The sequence below is a fragment of the Dipteris shenzhenensis genome, chromosome 19 (assembly GCF_047967505.1).
Source record: "Dipteris shenzhenensis isolate YYH24624 ecotype China chromosome 19, Dip_SZ_1.0, whole genome shotgun sequence".
Taxonomy (NCBI): Eukaryota; Viridiplantae; Streptophyta; class Polypodiopsida; order Gleicheniales; family Dipteridaceae; genus Dipteris; species Dipteris shenzhenensis.
Window position 1 is genome coordinate 7,939,872 of NC_141614.1, and position 16,172 is coordinate 7,956,043.

General features: G+C 42.5%; 1 protein-coding gene across 1 annotated transcript in view; it reads left to right on the forward strand.

Moving 5' to 3' along the window:
• The window catches only part of LOC147890017 (putative inactive purple acid phosphatase 27), a 54,622-nt gene that overhangs the window by 17,515 nt on the left and 20,935 nt on the right, over positions 1-16,172 (forward strand). The window contains exons 5-8 of the mRNA XM_087390638.1: positions 2,898-3,009; positions 8,980-9,112; positions 10,053-10,240; positions 10,375-10,561. Coding sequence (XP_087246764.1) covers positions 2,898-3,009; positions 8,980-9,112; positions 10,053-10,240; positions 10,375-10,561 — 620 coding nt within the window. The remainder of the gene's footprint in view (positions 1-2,897; positions 3,010-8,979; positions 9,113-10,052; positions 10,241-10,374; positions 10,562-16,172) is intronic.

Below are 16,172 nucleotides of genomic sequence, written 5' to 3' on the forward strand. Positions count from 1 at the left end.
GACCTTTTGAGTCCACCAGAAGTTACAAATTTGTGAATGATTGCTTCAAACTTGAGTTTCAACACACTGGTAGAAAAACGTTGAAGCACAAACAGTGAGTCAGAAATCCAATGAAATGATCTCAAATTCAAGAATGAAGGGATTTTCGAACTCCCAAAGTGCAATGGTTGCCTCTGTTAGTCATTCTAGACTATCAATTGTTGAAAAGAACATGGCAATCATCAAAAAACGTCTTTTTGCTCCAAAACCACCTGCAGGCTGGCAAAGACCACTTGCAGGCTTCTACAAGGTTTAAGGCAGTGAGTCAACTTCAAAGACAAATTCCAAGACCTTGAACAAATAATAGGGAAGTAGACGTCACATCGTTCTTTCTTTGATAAGTTTTATGGTTTTTGAAAAAATCTCATTTAATAATGAGTCCAAAGAGAAAGACTGAAAGTAAGGAAAGGGTAAGGAATGGAACGGCCATTGTTGTAGAGGATACACACGAGGAGTCTGTAGTTTGGAGGAGGTAGACTTCAGTAATTATGGAATTCCTTGAGATTCACAAAATTAGAAAACCGAACCATTAATATCAAAGCTCAATTGGAGTCTATAAATGACTCATTAAAAACTCTAATTGGAGCCATTTCTAAGTTATCTGATTCTCAATTGGTAAATTGTGTTATAAAATCACCAACGCTTCCATGTCAATTTGAGATGTCTACCTCTCATCTTAGAGAAACCTCAAATATTTAAAGGACCTAAAGCCACCAATTTATAACAGGGAAGAAAAAGAAAGGAACAAGGATGTTATAAATACGTTCTTGTGAAAATGACAAGATTTTCATCAACTTAGGAATATTTCTTTTGAAGGGGTTTTCTCAAGCACAGTCCAAGGAACTCTAAACACAAAGATATCCTCTTTTGAAAATAGAGGATTATGAAAAGCCTACACAAGAAAACTTTTGCTCTAAATATTTAGGCAAAGATCATTTAACTTGGCATTGCCCTAGAAATCAATAGACGGAAGCTATAGCCCAAAATAAACCTCGATAAAACAAGCATATGTTGTGCAAGTATTATCGCTTAAAGGTACTGAGAAGTACACCAAAGTAGAGGTTTATCATGAGGACACCACCCATATGTATTGCCTATCATCGGTAATGTGGCAGCCCACTTTTGGTCCTCATGATTTAATGAGAATGCATGGAAAAATTAAAGGGGGCATGAAGTGATACTTGATGATCATGACAAGCCTCTTGGTTACATGCAGTGGTCCAGATGGGAGAGAGGACTCACTTCCTCTGTGGACTCTTAGAAAGATTTAAAAAACCTTCTGAATGATCACAAGCTTCACCTTGTAAGTCACCTCAAAGAAGTCAAATAAGAATTGAGTAGCTTGATGTGGCCTTACCCTTGGACTGGTTTCTCACAGATGGCAGGCCTTACCATTGCTCTAGATGGCTTGGGGCTTTTACAAGGTTAGGTATCTCGCTTTAGGTCATAGCGCTTTGACAAGGTTAAGATGGGGTGCCTTGGTTTTCAATGTTCACCCTAGGGGCAAGTTATCCAAATCCAGGGACAAGCATATTTGTGTGGATATTGTTTTTGAGCATGTCAGAGTTGTCGGTCAAGTGTTTTTGGACTTCAAGTTGGTAACTAGGCCCAAGCCCAGAGGACATTCTCTTGGGTTCATGGAGGATTTGGCTTATGGAGGTGTCCCCATAAAGTGTTTGCATTGGAACCCTAGGGAGTGGGAGTGGATTGATGCAGGGAACCATGAGAAGAGCCTCCCTTTCTTCCTCTATATGGTTAACAATGCCAAGAGGTTTCAGCTTATTCTTAGAAGCTGGAAGCCCACTGGAGCTCTTCATTTTGGAGAGTTTCCATATTTCGACAATCTTGCACAAATCTTTTTGGAGAAGGCTCTAGAAGTCCCTTAGAAATAGAAAAATTACAATTTGGATTTTGTTTCATGGAGGGATTGTATTGAACATGTGCAGGGCCATGGTTGGATCAGCCCCTACTTTGTGGTTGCTGCCTTTTTTATTGACGACTCCATTTAGCACTATTAATGGAATCATTGGCAGGCATAGTTAATTTGGAAGGGAATTGCGAGACTTTTGAGTACTTTTGTTTCCACCCCCTTCGTTATGACATGGGGATCAGTTGCTTGGCTTTTTCTTTTGGGGCCTTAGATCTTTTATGAGATACATAGCTCCTCTTGGACTCTTTGGATTTGATGACATTTAGTTGAGTCTTGCTCTTTGGATGATGTTTCCCTTCTTCTTATAGATCTGCACAAGACTTGATGGATACTTTTTGGGAGATTTTAGCAAGCATTTCAGCATGGCATATATGGAGATCCAGATGCACATAGGCACTTGATGGCTCTTAGGTCCACCCCTCTCACAATTTGCTCAATATTTGGACATACATTGAGCATGCAGGGGCCTTCCTGGGCGGCCTCTTCCAAGAGGACTATTTGGCTTAGGGAGTGGAGAGGCTCCCGTTTTCCTTGAAGCTCACCACAGGTTTGAGGTGGCATTATCAGCCTCACCCAAGGAGCTTTACTTGCTCTTCTTGAGGAGCATGTTTTTGACCCCCTTAGGGTATTTTCATGCTATGCATGACGTACTCTTGCCATGAGCATATGCTCTTGCGAAAAGAAATCTTTTCATTAAAAAAAAAAGAAAAACGTGTGAAATTGTTTCAAGAATGGAATTTTTATTAGAGCTAGAAAAATCTTATCATTTTTAGTGAATCTGTGATCTTCAATTTTGAGTAGTTAAGAGTGGAAGTGTTCTTGGAAATTTTGATGCAAAGATATGTGTGCAAAAATAATTTCAAAAGCAGGAACCTTTTTTGGTGAGAACCAGAACAATATATGTTTTTGAGAGTTATGTACTTTGCAGATGGCATACCCTCTCCAGCATCAGATTTTGGTTGGCATGACCCTGGCTTCATTCATACTGCTATTTTGACTGGACTGTCACCATCAACCGGCTACTCCTATAAATATGGCAGGTAACCAAGGCAACGATATGCCTTACATTCTGTTTCCAGTTGGGTGGAAAACGTGAAATGCAGTTTGATTTTGAGATATATACTTTTGAATTCAGGCATAGTCATGCCTGCTTGCATGTATGTGGGAATGTTTGCATTTGTGGGATCACAATTTTAAACAATGATACACACGTACCGTATTAAGAGACATACAGATTCTCTATCGTAAATTTCATGAAACTCTTTTCCAGCTATCATTCAATGGTGCATTTACTGTATTAGCTATCATTTCTAAGCTGGCCGAGATGGCTGACTAGTTGACTGACCAGAGGAAAGAGGAACCTTTGTGGGAATATTAATCTTTCTTAGGAAGGTTTAAAGAGGCCCTGATAGAGATGGTTTTGTCTTTGGTGAGAGATGCCTCATTTTGGACTACTTCTTGATTAGCCTTCTCCTTTGGTGCTAGCCTATGTCATGGCTGAGTTTGCCCTTCACCTCCGGAATGCCGACAAAAACTCAGTACGAAGACTTTGTGTAAATGGATGCTCAAGTATGTGTGGGTGTGTGGATTTGTATGTGTGAGAGCATATGTTTATACTATGGTCTACACCCACTGTTGGGTGCTGATGAGGTCAGTGGGGATGTCATAGTAGCTAGTCCTTGCTATGCGTGATGGAGTTTATGGTTTTCAACCTTATGAGTGACTATCATGAGATTGAAACTGCACTATATTGTGTTCTTAGGCGATGAGTTTGGGCATGTTCCTGGATTCATCTAGATATATATTGTCTTTGGTGAGAGATGCCTCCTTCGGCAATGGCACAGTCCTTGCTGCAACAGATATGCCTCATTTTTTGTTCATGCCACTGCCAAGAGTTCTGGCACTTGGATGTAGGTGCCTCAAAGCATGTGACTTTTTGGAAGGAGTCTTTTTGCTCGAACTCATCTTCTGATTTGGTGTGCTGATGGTGTTTTGCTTGACTTTGCAGGTGTTTGGGTTGCATCCATGTTGCAATGCGAAGTATAGCAAGAATAGTCTATATGTGCTAACTTGATCGAAATTCTCCTCTTAAGGTTCACGGTTACAGTCTTGAAGGGCTTCTATGAAAATAATCAATTGTAAGAAGCACAAGCAGCAAAAGTGTAGTTAGACAAGAAATGTTTGCAATTCGCTCATTAGCTGGATACTATGACAGTTCAACTTCTTTGCATAGTAGGTTTTCTTGGATGAAGTGATGATGGACTTCAATATGGTTTGCAGGCACTTGTAAGATCAAGTAGATGGGAGTTGGATCCCTTGAGAGCAATTTAAATTCTTCTAGAAGCTTTGAATACCAAACAGCTTTGAGAAGCCGTCTGTGTTTGTTGTTGCTTGGTATGCTACCTCTGTTGAAGACAATGCAAGGCAGCATATATAGGTAGTATGGAAGGTGGGAGAGGTCAAAACGTCTCCACATCAAGATCCCTCTAAAATACACACAATACTCTTCTATTGGTCAAAAGAGGAATACAATGCTAACCCAACTTTGCAACCCTATTAGGTAGTTTACATCCAACTTTTACACTTGAGGGCATGTACAATACTAGTTTTCATATTTTACATTCTCAACACCCTGTTTAAATGGCATTTCAATGAATTACAAAAATAAGAGTACTTCAAGACTCGAACTACAAAAAAATAATGCTCTCAAGAACTCCAAAAACTTGATTTGGAGGATTTTGCAGCCAGGGCGAGGTGGAATTGCTTTCATGACTTGCCCATATTGTCCCTTGTGACACACCATTCCATAGAGCAGTTCATGAGTTCCCAGACATAGAGATACATCTATGAAATGTGCATGGTATCAGTATCTTTAGTGAGGGTGGCTGATGTTGTGGTTGGAGCACCTGGACATGGTCGTCATAAGGCCTTGCAGATTGGAAGGCCCTAACCGTTTCATTGTATGATGCAGATAGGGATTGCCACATGTAAGTAGGGACCTCAAGATCATTAGGACAACACCAAAAGGGACCAATAGTTGAGTTATGGCTCTGATGCTTTGGTGACAGTTTTACCAGCTTGCAGAATGACCAACAATGTCGCACAAGTATCTCACTCTTGCCATGAGAGGCCAAGAAAAAGTAGCCTCATCATTCTTCTTGCTACCACAATGGTGGTTATGATTGTGCAGAACATTGTTGCCATCAGTCATTAAGTATGATTTACATGTATCCCAGTAGGTAGACTCAGCAAGAGGGTACTCAACAAGTTTTTCTTACAAGAAGTACCTTCATCTGGAAGAGCCATAAATATGATATGAGCAGATAATTTTAGATGACATTTCAGGAGCAAAGGAACTTCAGGCTAAATCCAAAGAAGACAACAAGATGACGTTGGGCAAGATGTCAAACTTGAAAGCGAGATGGTGTTCTTAAGGATCACCAATAGACATGATTCATCTCCAATCTGACCCTCATTAGCCTGTACATTGACCGTACACCTTGTACAGCTGGTCTGTACGCTGCAGTTGACCTTGCTCACCCTCACTATAGTAGTCTCCCCATTTGTGAGCTCTATTTACGGGACAATGGGTGACTGTAACTGGGAAGGAATAGCACATGTTTGGGCCCATGGAAGCTCACTCTAGGGATCTTAAAACAGGCAAAAAAGGTCATGTATATTTTCTGGTCAATACTGACAGCTGACCAATTTGGTGAATGCCAAAAATGGCTAGCTATCAGTCACGGACCTGTGACTATGTGAGATGCATATAAGCTCCCACCCTGCATCATTCCTTATTCACTGAGCATTGAATCCTCTTGAGGGGAGTGAGAAGGAAGACGATGCAGTCTAGCAGCACAATGAGGACGAAGACCAGCCACTTGGAGATGAAGGTTCCTAGCCTATGAAGACGATATGGGAGAACTTCCCCAAGAAGCATAATAGCTACCATTGAGAGCAGCTTGGAGCCCAATAGAGGACGAACATAAGTGGGGACAGCTTGGCGACACGCTGAGTGGAGGATGGATACATAGTTCAGCTCATTAGCAGAAAGACTAAGATAAATACTCTCCATGGAGGGGGTGCAGCTGCCACCCAGTATAATGTATGTCTTTGTGCATTATGCTCAGGGCGTATCAACTTATGGTCATGCTTCTGGAATGCTTTAGTGCAGAGTCAAGCGTGCATGCCTGTGGTCAGTTAGCTCTAGACTGCATGCATTTTACATGCATTCTTATGTCTATATTTCAAGGTGGTGCACACGTGATGTGGTAAATTTAACATATGTATGTGATTGGGTACAGCAAGGCTGACATTGTTTCATTCTCTTCCCTTTTGTGTCACCATTATGATGTCACGTTTTTCTTGCATATTGACGCTGTGACAAATTTTTTGCAAGCAGCCTAAGAGAGGCAGAATTCATGTTTGCGTGTTCAAGTAGGCCCCAGGCAGAGGTGTTGATAAGTAGACATCTGCCATTTTGCAAAGGATGGCATGCCCTTTTTAAGCTGCTCCCAATGCTCTCAAGAGGTGTCACACTCGTATTTGTGAAGAGTAGACAAAATCTGGTATCTGAGTGTTCTTATTCTCCGCTCTATGTTGAAATCGTACTGGCACTTGTAAGCTCAAAAGTTTATCTTGTATCAAGTGTTTGGAGGTAATATATTCACATAGTATCGTCACACTCGTGCTTCCTAATTTTGAAAACTGTTTAGATTGTAGGGCATTGTAGCTTCCAGCTCAGAGAAGCTCAGATGTGCTTGTATACTGGTCCATCTCCCTACCTTATTTTCAATGCAAACCTTGAATGCCATGTGCATAGTCTCTGTTGCACACGTCTTTCTCTTGGGAATCTCACAGAAGGCTTTTACCATCATGTAGTCGGTGGCCTGGGATCTGTGCCGTGGGAAACCTTGTAAAAAGGTAGAGATTTAACCAGGGTAAAAGCTGAAACACGATGTTGCCTTGCAGGAGCATTCTTTATTTTAACCAATGAGCATTTTTTGTGAACTTGGTTTGTCTAAATAACTGGGATTGAGCTGCCTTAGAACGGTAATGTTTTAAAACACTACAGTTTAAGAATAATGATGGAATACTTATCCAAAGCTGTAGAAGCATGTTGAAGCTCCTTCGAGCCCAAAATGCTGCTTTATTCTGTTTTCCAATATAACCTTTCTGATTGGCATGCCTCTTTATAAAAAAGAATCTCACATTTTATTTGTAGCAAGTTGTCTTGTCCCCAGTTCCTCAAAACTGGAGTTTTTTGTTGCTTCTTAACTTTCTCTCTAGGCATTTAAAACTATGCAACCATATTTTCAGTGCTCGATGCAAATTGGACAAGTTCACATGGCTTTTAGATAAGATGTATGTCTATGATTTTCTTCTTCAACAAAGGATTGTCTAGACATTTTCACTCATTTGCTGATGGGAGCCCAGCACAAATGGTAACAGTCTCCACATGCTTTACCATATAGTAAGCCATGCACAGGTGACGTGCATCAAGATGGCCTTACCTATGCATTTACCCACCATTGTTAAGTGTTTTCTTTGATGGGGTGGCCCCACCATTTGTGTGCAGTGTACTGAAGGCACACTTTTTAAGTAGTTATTCTTTTTGTTTCTGCATGATAAGTTCAAAAACTTATTTTCTTAATATTGAATAAGTAAGTACGTACCAGATGAATTCTTAGACTCATATTTTCCTATGAGGACATAATTTATACAGGAATGCTTTCTTCTCTTCAGAATGGCCCCATGACTAGTACTGTATTGGGTTTTTGATCTGTAAACTGAGACCTGAGAATTCAAGCTAATGTCATAAACTTGGAGCTCATTTTGACTTTCTTACCAAGAAATATGTCATTCTATAAGTGAGAAAAGTTCAAACTACCCTAAGGAAGAAAATGATCAGCATGTACTGAATGGGATGTTCCACTCTGAAGATCGAGCTAGCAGTTCAACCAGATTACCGATGTTGAAAGAAATCAAGCTCCCTGGCAATACTCATTTGCTGATGGGAGCCCAGCACAAATGGTAACAGTCTCCACATGTTTTACCATCTAGTAAGCCATGCACAGGTGAGGTGCATCAAGATGGCCTTACCTATGCATTTACCCGCCATTGTTAAGTGATTTCTTTGATGGGGTGGCCCCACCATTTGTGTGCAGTGTACTGAAGGCACACTTTTTAAGTAGTTATTCTTTTTGTTTCTGCATGATAAGTTCAAAAACTTATTTTCTTATAGAAACTGTTATGACACATTTTGTACCTGCACAAGGACGTTTGTTGCAATAGTATTTGGAGTTGAGCACTTGGTTTCTCTTAGTAATATTGAATAAGTACGTACATACCAGATGAATTCTTAGACTCATATTTTCCTATGAGGACATAATTTATACAGGAATGCTTTCTTCTCTTCAGAATGGCCCCATGACTAGTACTGTATTGGGTTTTTGATCTGTAAACTGAGACCTGAGAATTCAAGCAGTTTAACGTCATAAACTTGGAGCTCATTTTGACTTTCTTACCAAGAAATATATCATTCTATGAGTGAGAAAAGTTCAACCTACCCTAAGGAAGAAAATGATCAGCATGTACTGAATGGGATGTTCCACTCTGAAGATCGAGCTAGCAGTTCAACCAGATTACCGTTGTTGGAAGAAATCAAGCTCCCTTGCAGTACTTGGAAGTTTGAGAGCTTGTTGATTATGAAACCCTGTGTCATTGTGAGGTTTGTAACATTTTTTTTATATAAAATTGCAATTGTGTATCCCTCACAATTAAATAAAATACTCCACTTCAAGTTTTTCCAGATTTTAGAGCTTACTATACAAATTGAGCTTATATAAGGTTACATAAAGAACAATTTAGAAAGGTGGAATTGCTGAATGGACAATGTGCTATGTCTCAAAATGGAAGTTATGTAAAGCTACGTAGCCTTGAACTCTGCTAGGGTTTAAAACCTTGCTTAGAGTGCTTTAAAAATCAAGACCTTACTGTTTTCTCAACAGTGATGGAGTGGGATGGAGTGCAACATATAATTTGAAGACTCCACCTGGATCTGGCTCGTCAGAATTGAAATTTATTACTTTTGGTGATATGGGCAAGGCTCCTCGTGACAACTCAATCGAGCATTATATTCAAGTAAGCTTTTCTATTCCTGTCACATACACATGATGCATGCCTGCTTTGTTTAGGCAAAGAGGACATCTGTGTCCAATCATCACCTATCTTTCTCTGTAGAGTGCTGCTTCCATGATTTAATCTCTTAAGGATTATCCTCCAATAATTGGTATTTGTTCCTGTTGTTTCAAATTTGCTTGCCTCTGAGATTTCTCTCGTTTAGATTGTAGCCATCCTGGTCCTCATGGAAGGACTGATGTACAAAAGGATGTAATCTAGGAAAATGCTTGGGATGCACATAGACTGAGAGGGGGACCACATTAGATGACAGAGGGACCACGTTAAGCAACCAGGAAAAGCTTGAATTTGCTCTCTAATCCCTGCACATAGGATTTTTTCCATTTCCTTGAAGAGATACAAAAAACCGTGCCTCTCCAACATAGCCAGAGTATCATATTCCCTGCAATCCCTTGTGAAGTGCTGTTGTTACATACACCATTGTCTATTGGGATGCAATGGAAATACTTCTTATCCTTTTGTAGGATCGTATACACTTCCTATTTCTTTACACTCTAGAAGCTCATTGTGCTCAGTGAATAGTACGGAGTATGGTTTTATGAACCATTTCGTAAGATATGAAATTTTTAGTTTTGGCAGCAGAAAACTTTGTAAAAGGACATTGAAGTTACTTGATGGAAGGGTAGATCAGGAAGAGCATGAGGAGGAGGAATATATTAGCGTGATTAGGGGGCGATAGGTGCTGGTGTATGTGAATGCTTTTTCTTGCTGAAGTTTTGGTGGCAAGGCAAGTGTTACTGAATATCTTCTGCAATGTAAGGTGTTTTAAATATATATCTTTTTCATTCCTCATGACAACGGATTTTGCCTTCTTCATAAGTGGGTCTCAGCAGATTTCATTGGAATTGGTAATGGTGCTGATCAATGTAGTGTTCTGTTGCAGCCAGGATCCTTGAGAGTCATCACTGCAGTATCTGGGGAAGTTGCTGCAGGAGATGTAGATTTGATCCTGCATATTGGGGATATTTCATATGCTACAGGTTTTCTAGCTGAATGGGACTATTTTCTGGACTTGATTAATCCTATAGCGTCAGGAGTTTCATACATGACCGCCATTGGAAATCATGAAAGGTGGGCGGAAGTCTCAATTTGTTGGCAAATCCATTCTTTTCTATTGAGACAACGTCTTTTGTCATTGATGTTTTTGTTGCATTGTCTAATTTTGCTAATGCTTGGGAATGGTTTTGCGGTCCTTCTGCTGGCAGAGACTTTCCCGATTCTGGGTCCTATTACATAACCCCTGATTCTGGAGGAGAGTGTGGTGTTGCATATGAGCGATACTTTCAAATGCCCACGCAAGAGCAAGACAAGCCTTGGTATTCTTTTGAGGCTGGACCTGTGCATTTTACTGTGATGTCAACTGAACATGACTGGACAAAAGGAAGTGAACAGGTTAGAGTCAATCCATGCAGCATTTGCTATAGGAAATTGTTGTGTTTCCTAGTTTGTCTTTTAAATGGTTAAAACTATATTGCAATTGTTCTGAAAAATCTATCTACACTGGCAGTCCAATGATATGAACAAGCACGGAGATTAAGGGTTTACTATTGCTATGTGGATTCTTGCAAGGCTTTTGACAGAGTGTCCAGGGCTCGTCTCATTAGATGCCTGCAGAATTTGGGTTATGTCAGAACATTATCTAGGTAGTCATAGCACTTATGAGAGCGTTTCGTCAGGCTGGGTTCTCACTGCTGCTATAGGATGGGCGGAGGAGACCAAGAGTACGATCGGGAGGGTTTGCCATTGTTTGGCCTCTACATCGATGAGGGACATGCTCATCTCTCGTTGGCTGGAGGACATAGTCTTTCTATCCTCTTCAACGAAGGGCCTCCAGCAACAGTTGGATGCACTTAACACCTTCCTTGAGACATAGGATCTGATGGTCAATCTTAGTAAAACCAAGGTTATGATCTTCAACCCATCCAGGCCAGTCACGCATAGAGAGTAGTTCACCTTTGAATGGGTTGCCAATAGAGATCATTGCATTGGACACATACTTGGGAGTGCTTTTCTCCGGCTCGATCTTCATGCGGTGAGACCGCATTTTCTAGGCTTGAGCGCTAAGTCTCTTCTATTTGATTCTTTGGTCCATGTTGGGGCCCTGGGTGAAGAGGCTCCAGGTTCTATTGCTACCACAGATGATCTGCAGTAAGCAATTAGTCCCACATCAGATTGTCTTGGCTGAGTTCGAGGTCTCCCCACTCCAGCTTTATGCACCATTGTGAAGAGTAGGGTGCCCACTTTTTCGCAACATCTAGTTGTGTGTAGAATGAGCTCTGGCTCCTTTTCTTATTCGGGTAAATAAGCAACCGGCTGGCAATTGGTTTCTTCTTGCTTGCTCCAGTTGGTTTCTTTTTGGTTGAGTGGAAAGCCACTAGTTTTCACATGGTTTTGTCCAGAGGTTTGGTTAAAAAGAGAGAGTCTTTTTCCATACCTTAGGGAAAGAGATAAAGACTAGATCTTCAAGTTGCAAGGTTGGAAAGTTGCTAGCACTCAAGTAGGATACAAGTATATTTCATCCTCAACAAGCAAACACTACGGCTAGTGAGAGAATATAATGGTCTAGAGATAAAATGTCTAGATGGTAGATATAGCATCATGAAGGGAGGCTCGCATAGCTTCATCGAGTCAAGGATTTCGGTTTCACAACCTTAGCTTGACACAAGTACCATGGCTAGACATATTCGCGTACATGACATTAGTAGATTGAGGTGTTGGTATGCTCGAACATGGACATGGTTCGCGAATCGCGAGTCTTGGAAACATGGAGAGATTGCCTCTTTTTCAGTATAGCCTTGAGGTCGCCTCTATTCCACTCATGTATCACGAGGCTAACCAGGTCATTTGAGAGAATCTCATACAGCTACATGCATACAAGACGTGGTTAGCACCTAGCGAGCTTCTTGTGAAGCTCAGCTTGCACATATATCACTGCCTATAGACATTAAAACAAGGCTTCATTGACGTACTTGGCTACACACGGACATACTCGCTCACATATTGAGGATCTTGATCTGGTAGTTTTGTGTTTCTTCCCACCAATTACACATTTAGACTGGACGGGCTGAGGGCATACTTAAGGACTGACATATTTGCACTATGTGATCTACTGGAGGTTGAGTCAAATGATCACTTTGCTTTCATATGTCTTATGCACTATGATATCCAAGGCCACTACCGTTGTCCTTTCAAAGATGGAATTGGACCCCTCCCCAGCCTCAGATCAGAGATGAGTGTGGCGATCTTCCTTCATGAGGCCGTACGACATGAGCGAGTTGCTTAGGACACAAAGACGACTCAGCCAGAGTCCACTCGGAGGGTGATAATTGATCTTTTCTAGTCAGATAGCATGGACCAGCAATCCCCTAGGAGACAACGCAGTTGACCTAGAGCGTGAGAGATGATAGACTTGCTAGCGCCTTCAGACACAGATGGAGCTTAGGAATGTCTCCTCCATGTTTGCTGGACTAGGAACACAGTCAACGAGGGTGACAATGACACTTGTTCGACGGATAGCTACTACAAGCAGGCCACTGCAGGCCACATAGGTTGATTGACATCAACAGTACATCTTGGGTTTTATCCCTTTGCGGCATGATCTCTAGACATAGATGAGGATTGGGATCTCCCCTCCATGTTTGTTGGACTAGGATGAAAATGGAACTTGTCCAGCAAAGAGTGACTGCAAGTAGACCACAATGGACCATGCAGGTTGATCGACATCAACGCTCCATCTTGGGGTATATCCTTCTGCAGTGCTGACTTGCTAGAGCCTCTATTTATTGAGACCCTCCTAATCTCTGTCGTCCAGTAGACGTGGTTCCTCTGATAACATATAGAGGACCACCAAAGTGATATCACATTGTAGATCTTCTTCTTCCCATAGGTTCAGATGTTTAGTATTTGTATGTCTTGGGTGTAGAAGCCCGCTCAAGGGCTCCACCCATTCGGGTTTTTCTCAAAGTATTTGGTTGTTTTGGTCTTATGGACACAGAGGTTAGTTTGGTTGCGGAGCTTCGGGGATTCGGAGCCATGGGACAAGCAGGCTTCCGGGCATATCATGGGATCATGGATCATATACTTACACTTAGGCATCATCGAGGAGGCCTGGGCATGGAGACAGAGGGTTGCTTTGTGCACTTCCGCAAGGCTTTTGACATAGTGCCAAGAGCCTGAGTCATTAGATGCCTATAGATGTTGGGATATGATCAGGAAATCATTTGGGCAATTATGGCACTCTATGAGTGAGTCTGGGGTAGGATTCGGACTAGTGCAAGGTGGATAGAGGGGACATAAATAAGGGCTGACCCCCTCCCAAAGGTCTTTATTGCAATAGGAAATAACTTTGTACAACTGTCTCTGAGAAGACCATGAAGCTGAGTACAACTCTTGAGAGCTCTGAGGCCCCTTCTTTTATAGACTTGGCCTAGCAAAAAGCTAGACCACCTTGTACAAAAGGGTGAACAAATAGCCACTCCGATGGTTTATAATGCGATATCATGAGATCATCAGCACCATTGTGATCAAACAAGGTTGTGTTGGAAAGGGCATAATCACACTTAAAGGACCACCGTGCAAATCACGACGACTCTGCACAACACCAATCTGCCAAACAGTCCGCCACGGGTCACCACTTCCCGAGGTGGGCCAAATTGCAGATCTCAAGTCACAGCCGCACAGCCCACATGCTCTAATACCATGTAGAGACTCCAAAAGGTGCCACGTGGCCAAATGCGTTGGGTACAGGTCCCACACCACCCCATAGCTGCGCTGCCTCCTCAACCCCCAAAAGGGTCAACCAGGGATGTGAGGAGGTCTTCATCCAAGGCCTTATATGCAAGGCCACCACTCGTGCACATAGGATTATGGGATTTTATAGTACACGTGTCACGATGTGCCAAGAGCTCTCCATGACCCACTATCCACACAAGCCACAAGGGGGCACCCAAGGGGGTTAGCCCATGATTCGTGGCAGATTTCAGGTGCGGTGACTTTGTTAGGCGGCGGCTGCTCCGTATTGGCGGCTGGCTGTCTTGTTTGAGTTGGCATGCACTTTGAGACACTAGGCGGCTTTGATTTGTCATCCGTGCATTTGTCTCGTGTCACTCTCTGGTTGTGGGCTGGTCTTTGCTTTGACTAAGCTCACCTTTCAAGCTGCTTAGCCCACGGGGAGTGTTGGAAATAGGCTAACCCCCTTGGGTGCCCCCTTGTGGCTTGTGTGGATAATGGGTTATGGAGAGCTCTTGGCACGGCATGACACGAGAACTATAAGGGGGAAATCCCATAATCCTATGTGCACTAGTGGTGGCCTTGCACATAAGGCCTTGGATGAAGACGACCTCATATCCTTGGTCGACCCTTTTGGGTGTTGAGGAGGCAAAGCGACTATGGGACGGTGTGGGACCCACACTCAGCGCACTTGGCCATGTGGTGCCTTTTGGAGCCTCTACAGGTTGTCCATTATCACCAACCGTATTCGGCCTATACATAGATGAGCTTGAGAAATTCATTTGAACCCTAGGTGGGACTGGTTGCTTTCTAGTCGGATCGTTGCTTTAGATTCTCCTATATGCAGATGATGCGGTCTTACTAACTTTCTCAGTAGAGGGACTCCAGCGACATCTCGATGCACTTCATACCTTTTGTGAGACGCACGACTTGAAGGTCAACCTTGGTAAAACCAAGGTCATGATCTTCAACAGATCTCGGGCAGCCATGCGCAAAGAACACTTTACCTTGGATGGATTGCCAGGGGAGGTAGTTGCATCCTACACATATCTAGGGGTCTTGTTTTCGGCCCGATCTTTATGATGCAATTCATGAAACATGTGTGGACACACTTTTGTGATGCTCCCAACCAGCCCAAGCTTGGGCTGAGGATATGCCTTGTCCTACCACGTCCACACTCTTCACTAGGTCCTATTTGAAAGAAGTTATCAAGAGGCTAGATGGCCTCCACATAGAACTCCTAACCCACAAGTGGGGAATACTTTCTCCAATCCTAGCCAAGCTATTCAACGATGCTTTTTGTAAAGGCTTCCGACCTCTTGGACCACAAACACCAAATCATACCCATCCACAAGGCAAGGGATCCCATGGATGCAAATAATTGCTGGAACTTTCATGGTGGGTCATTTGATGGCCAAGGTATATGGGTCAGCTCTTTAAGATACACATAAGTGAGCATGTTGGGAATGCGGCCTTATATGTAAGTTTTAGACTGGATCGTTCCACAATGGATCATATCTTTACTCTAAGAGCCATTGACGAGGAGGTAAGATTGTAAAAAGGGAAAGAGTAGTGGATCATATCTTCACTCTAAGAGCCATTGTCGAGGAGGTTAGATTCTAGAAATGGAGAGTGTATGACTTCTTTATGGACTACCGAAAGGACTTTAATTCTGTACCTTGAGCTCGACTTATCAGTCGACTTTGAGCCTTGGATATGGTACACGATGTTATATGCAGTCATGTCTCTATATGAGAGGGTTATAGGCAAGGTGTGCACCACACATGAGTGTTTGGGGGGGGGGGGGTTGAGCAGTACCATTGGAGTGAGGCACGGTTGCCCTCTCTCCCCCACTTTCTCTAGCCTCTACATAGACAAGTTGGCCTCCTTTATGAACACAGTTGGAGGGCGCGGATCATCCTTGCGCAATCAATCGTAGCCATCTTTTTGTTAGAAATGACCCAACAGAGCGTACAACCTGTGGGAGGATTTGTGGGGCTGGCAAGGTGACAAAAGCTAGCCACGGAAACAAAGAACCAAGAAGCGTGATGGAGAAGTTAGTAGCGAGAGACGGCTCTTTGCGGCTACTCTCGTTGCGGCTTGACGATCTTTTGATGTCGACTACTTTATTTCATGTAATCATTATTAAGAAAAGCAAGAAGAGAGATATAGGAAGCAACCAGGAGGGAGCAACAGTCTCCTCCACAATGCGCTCATATTCACCCCACACAATACTATTGAACACTACTAAGGTCAACACTCATACATAGTAGAT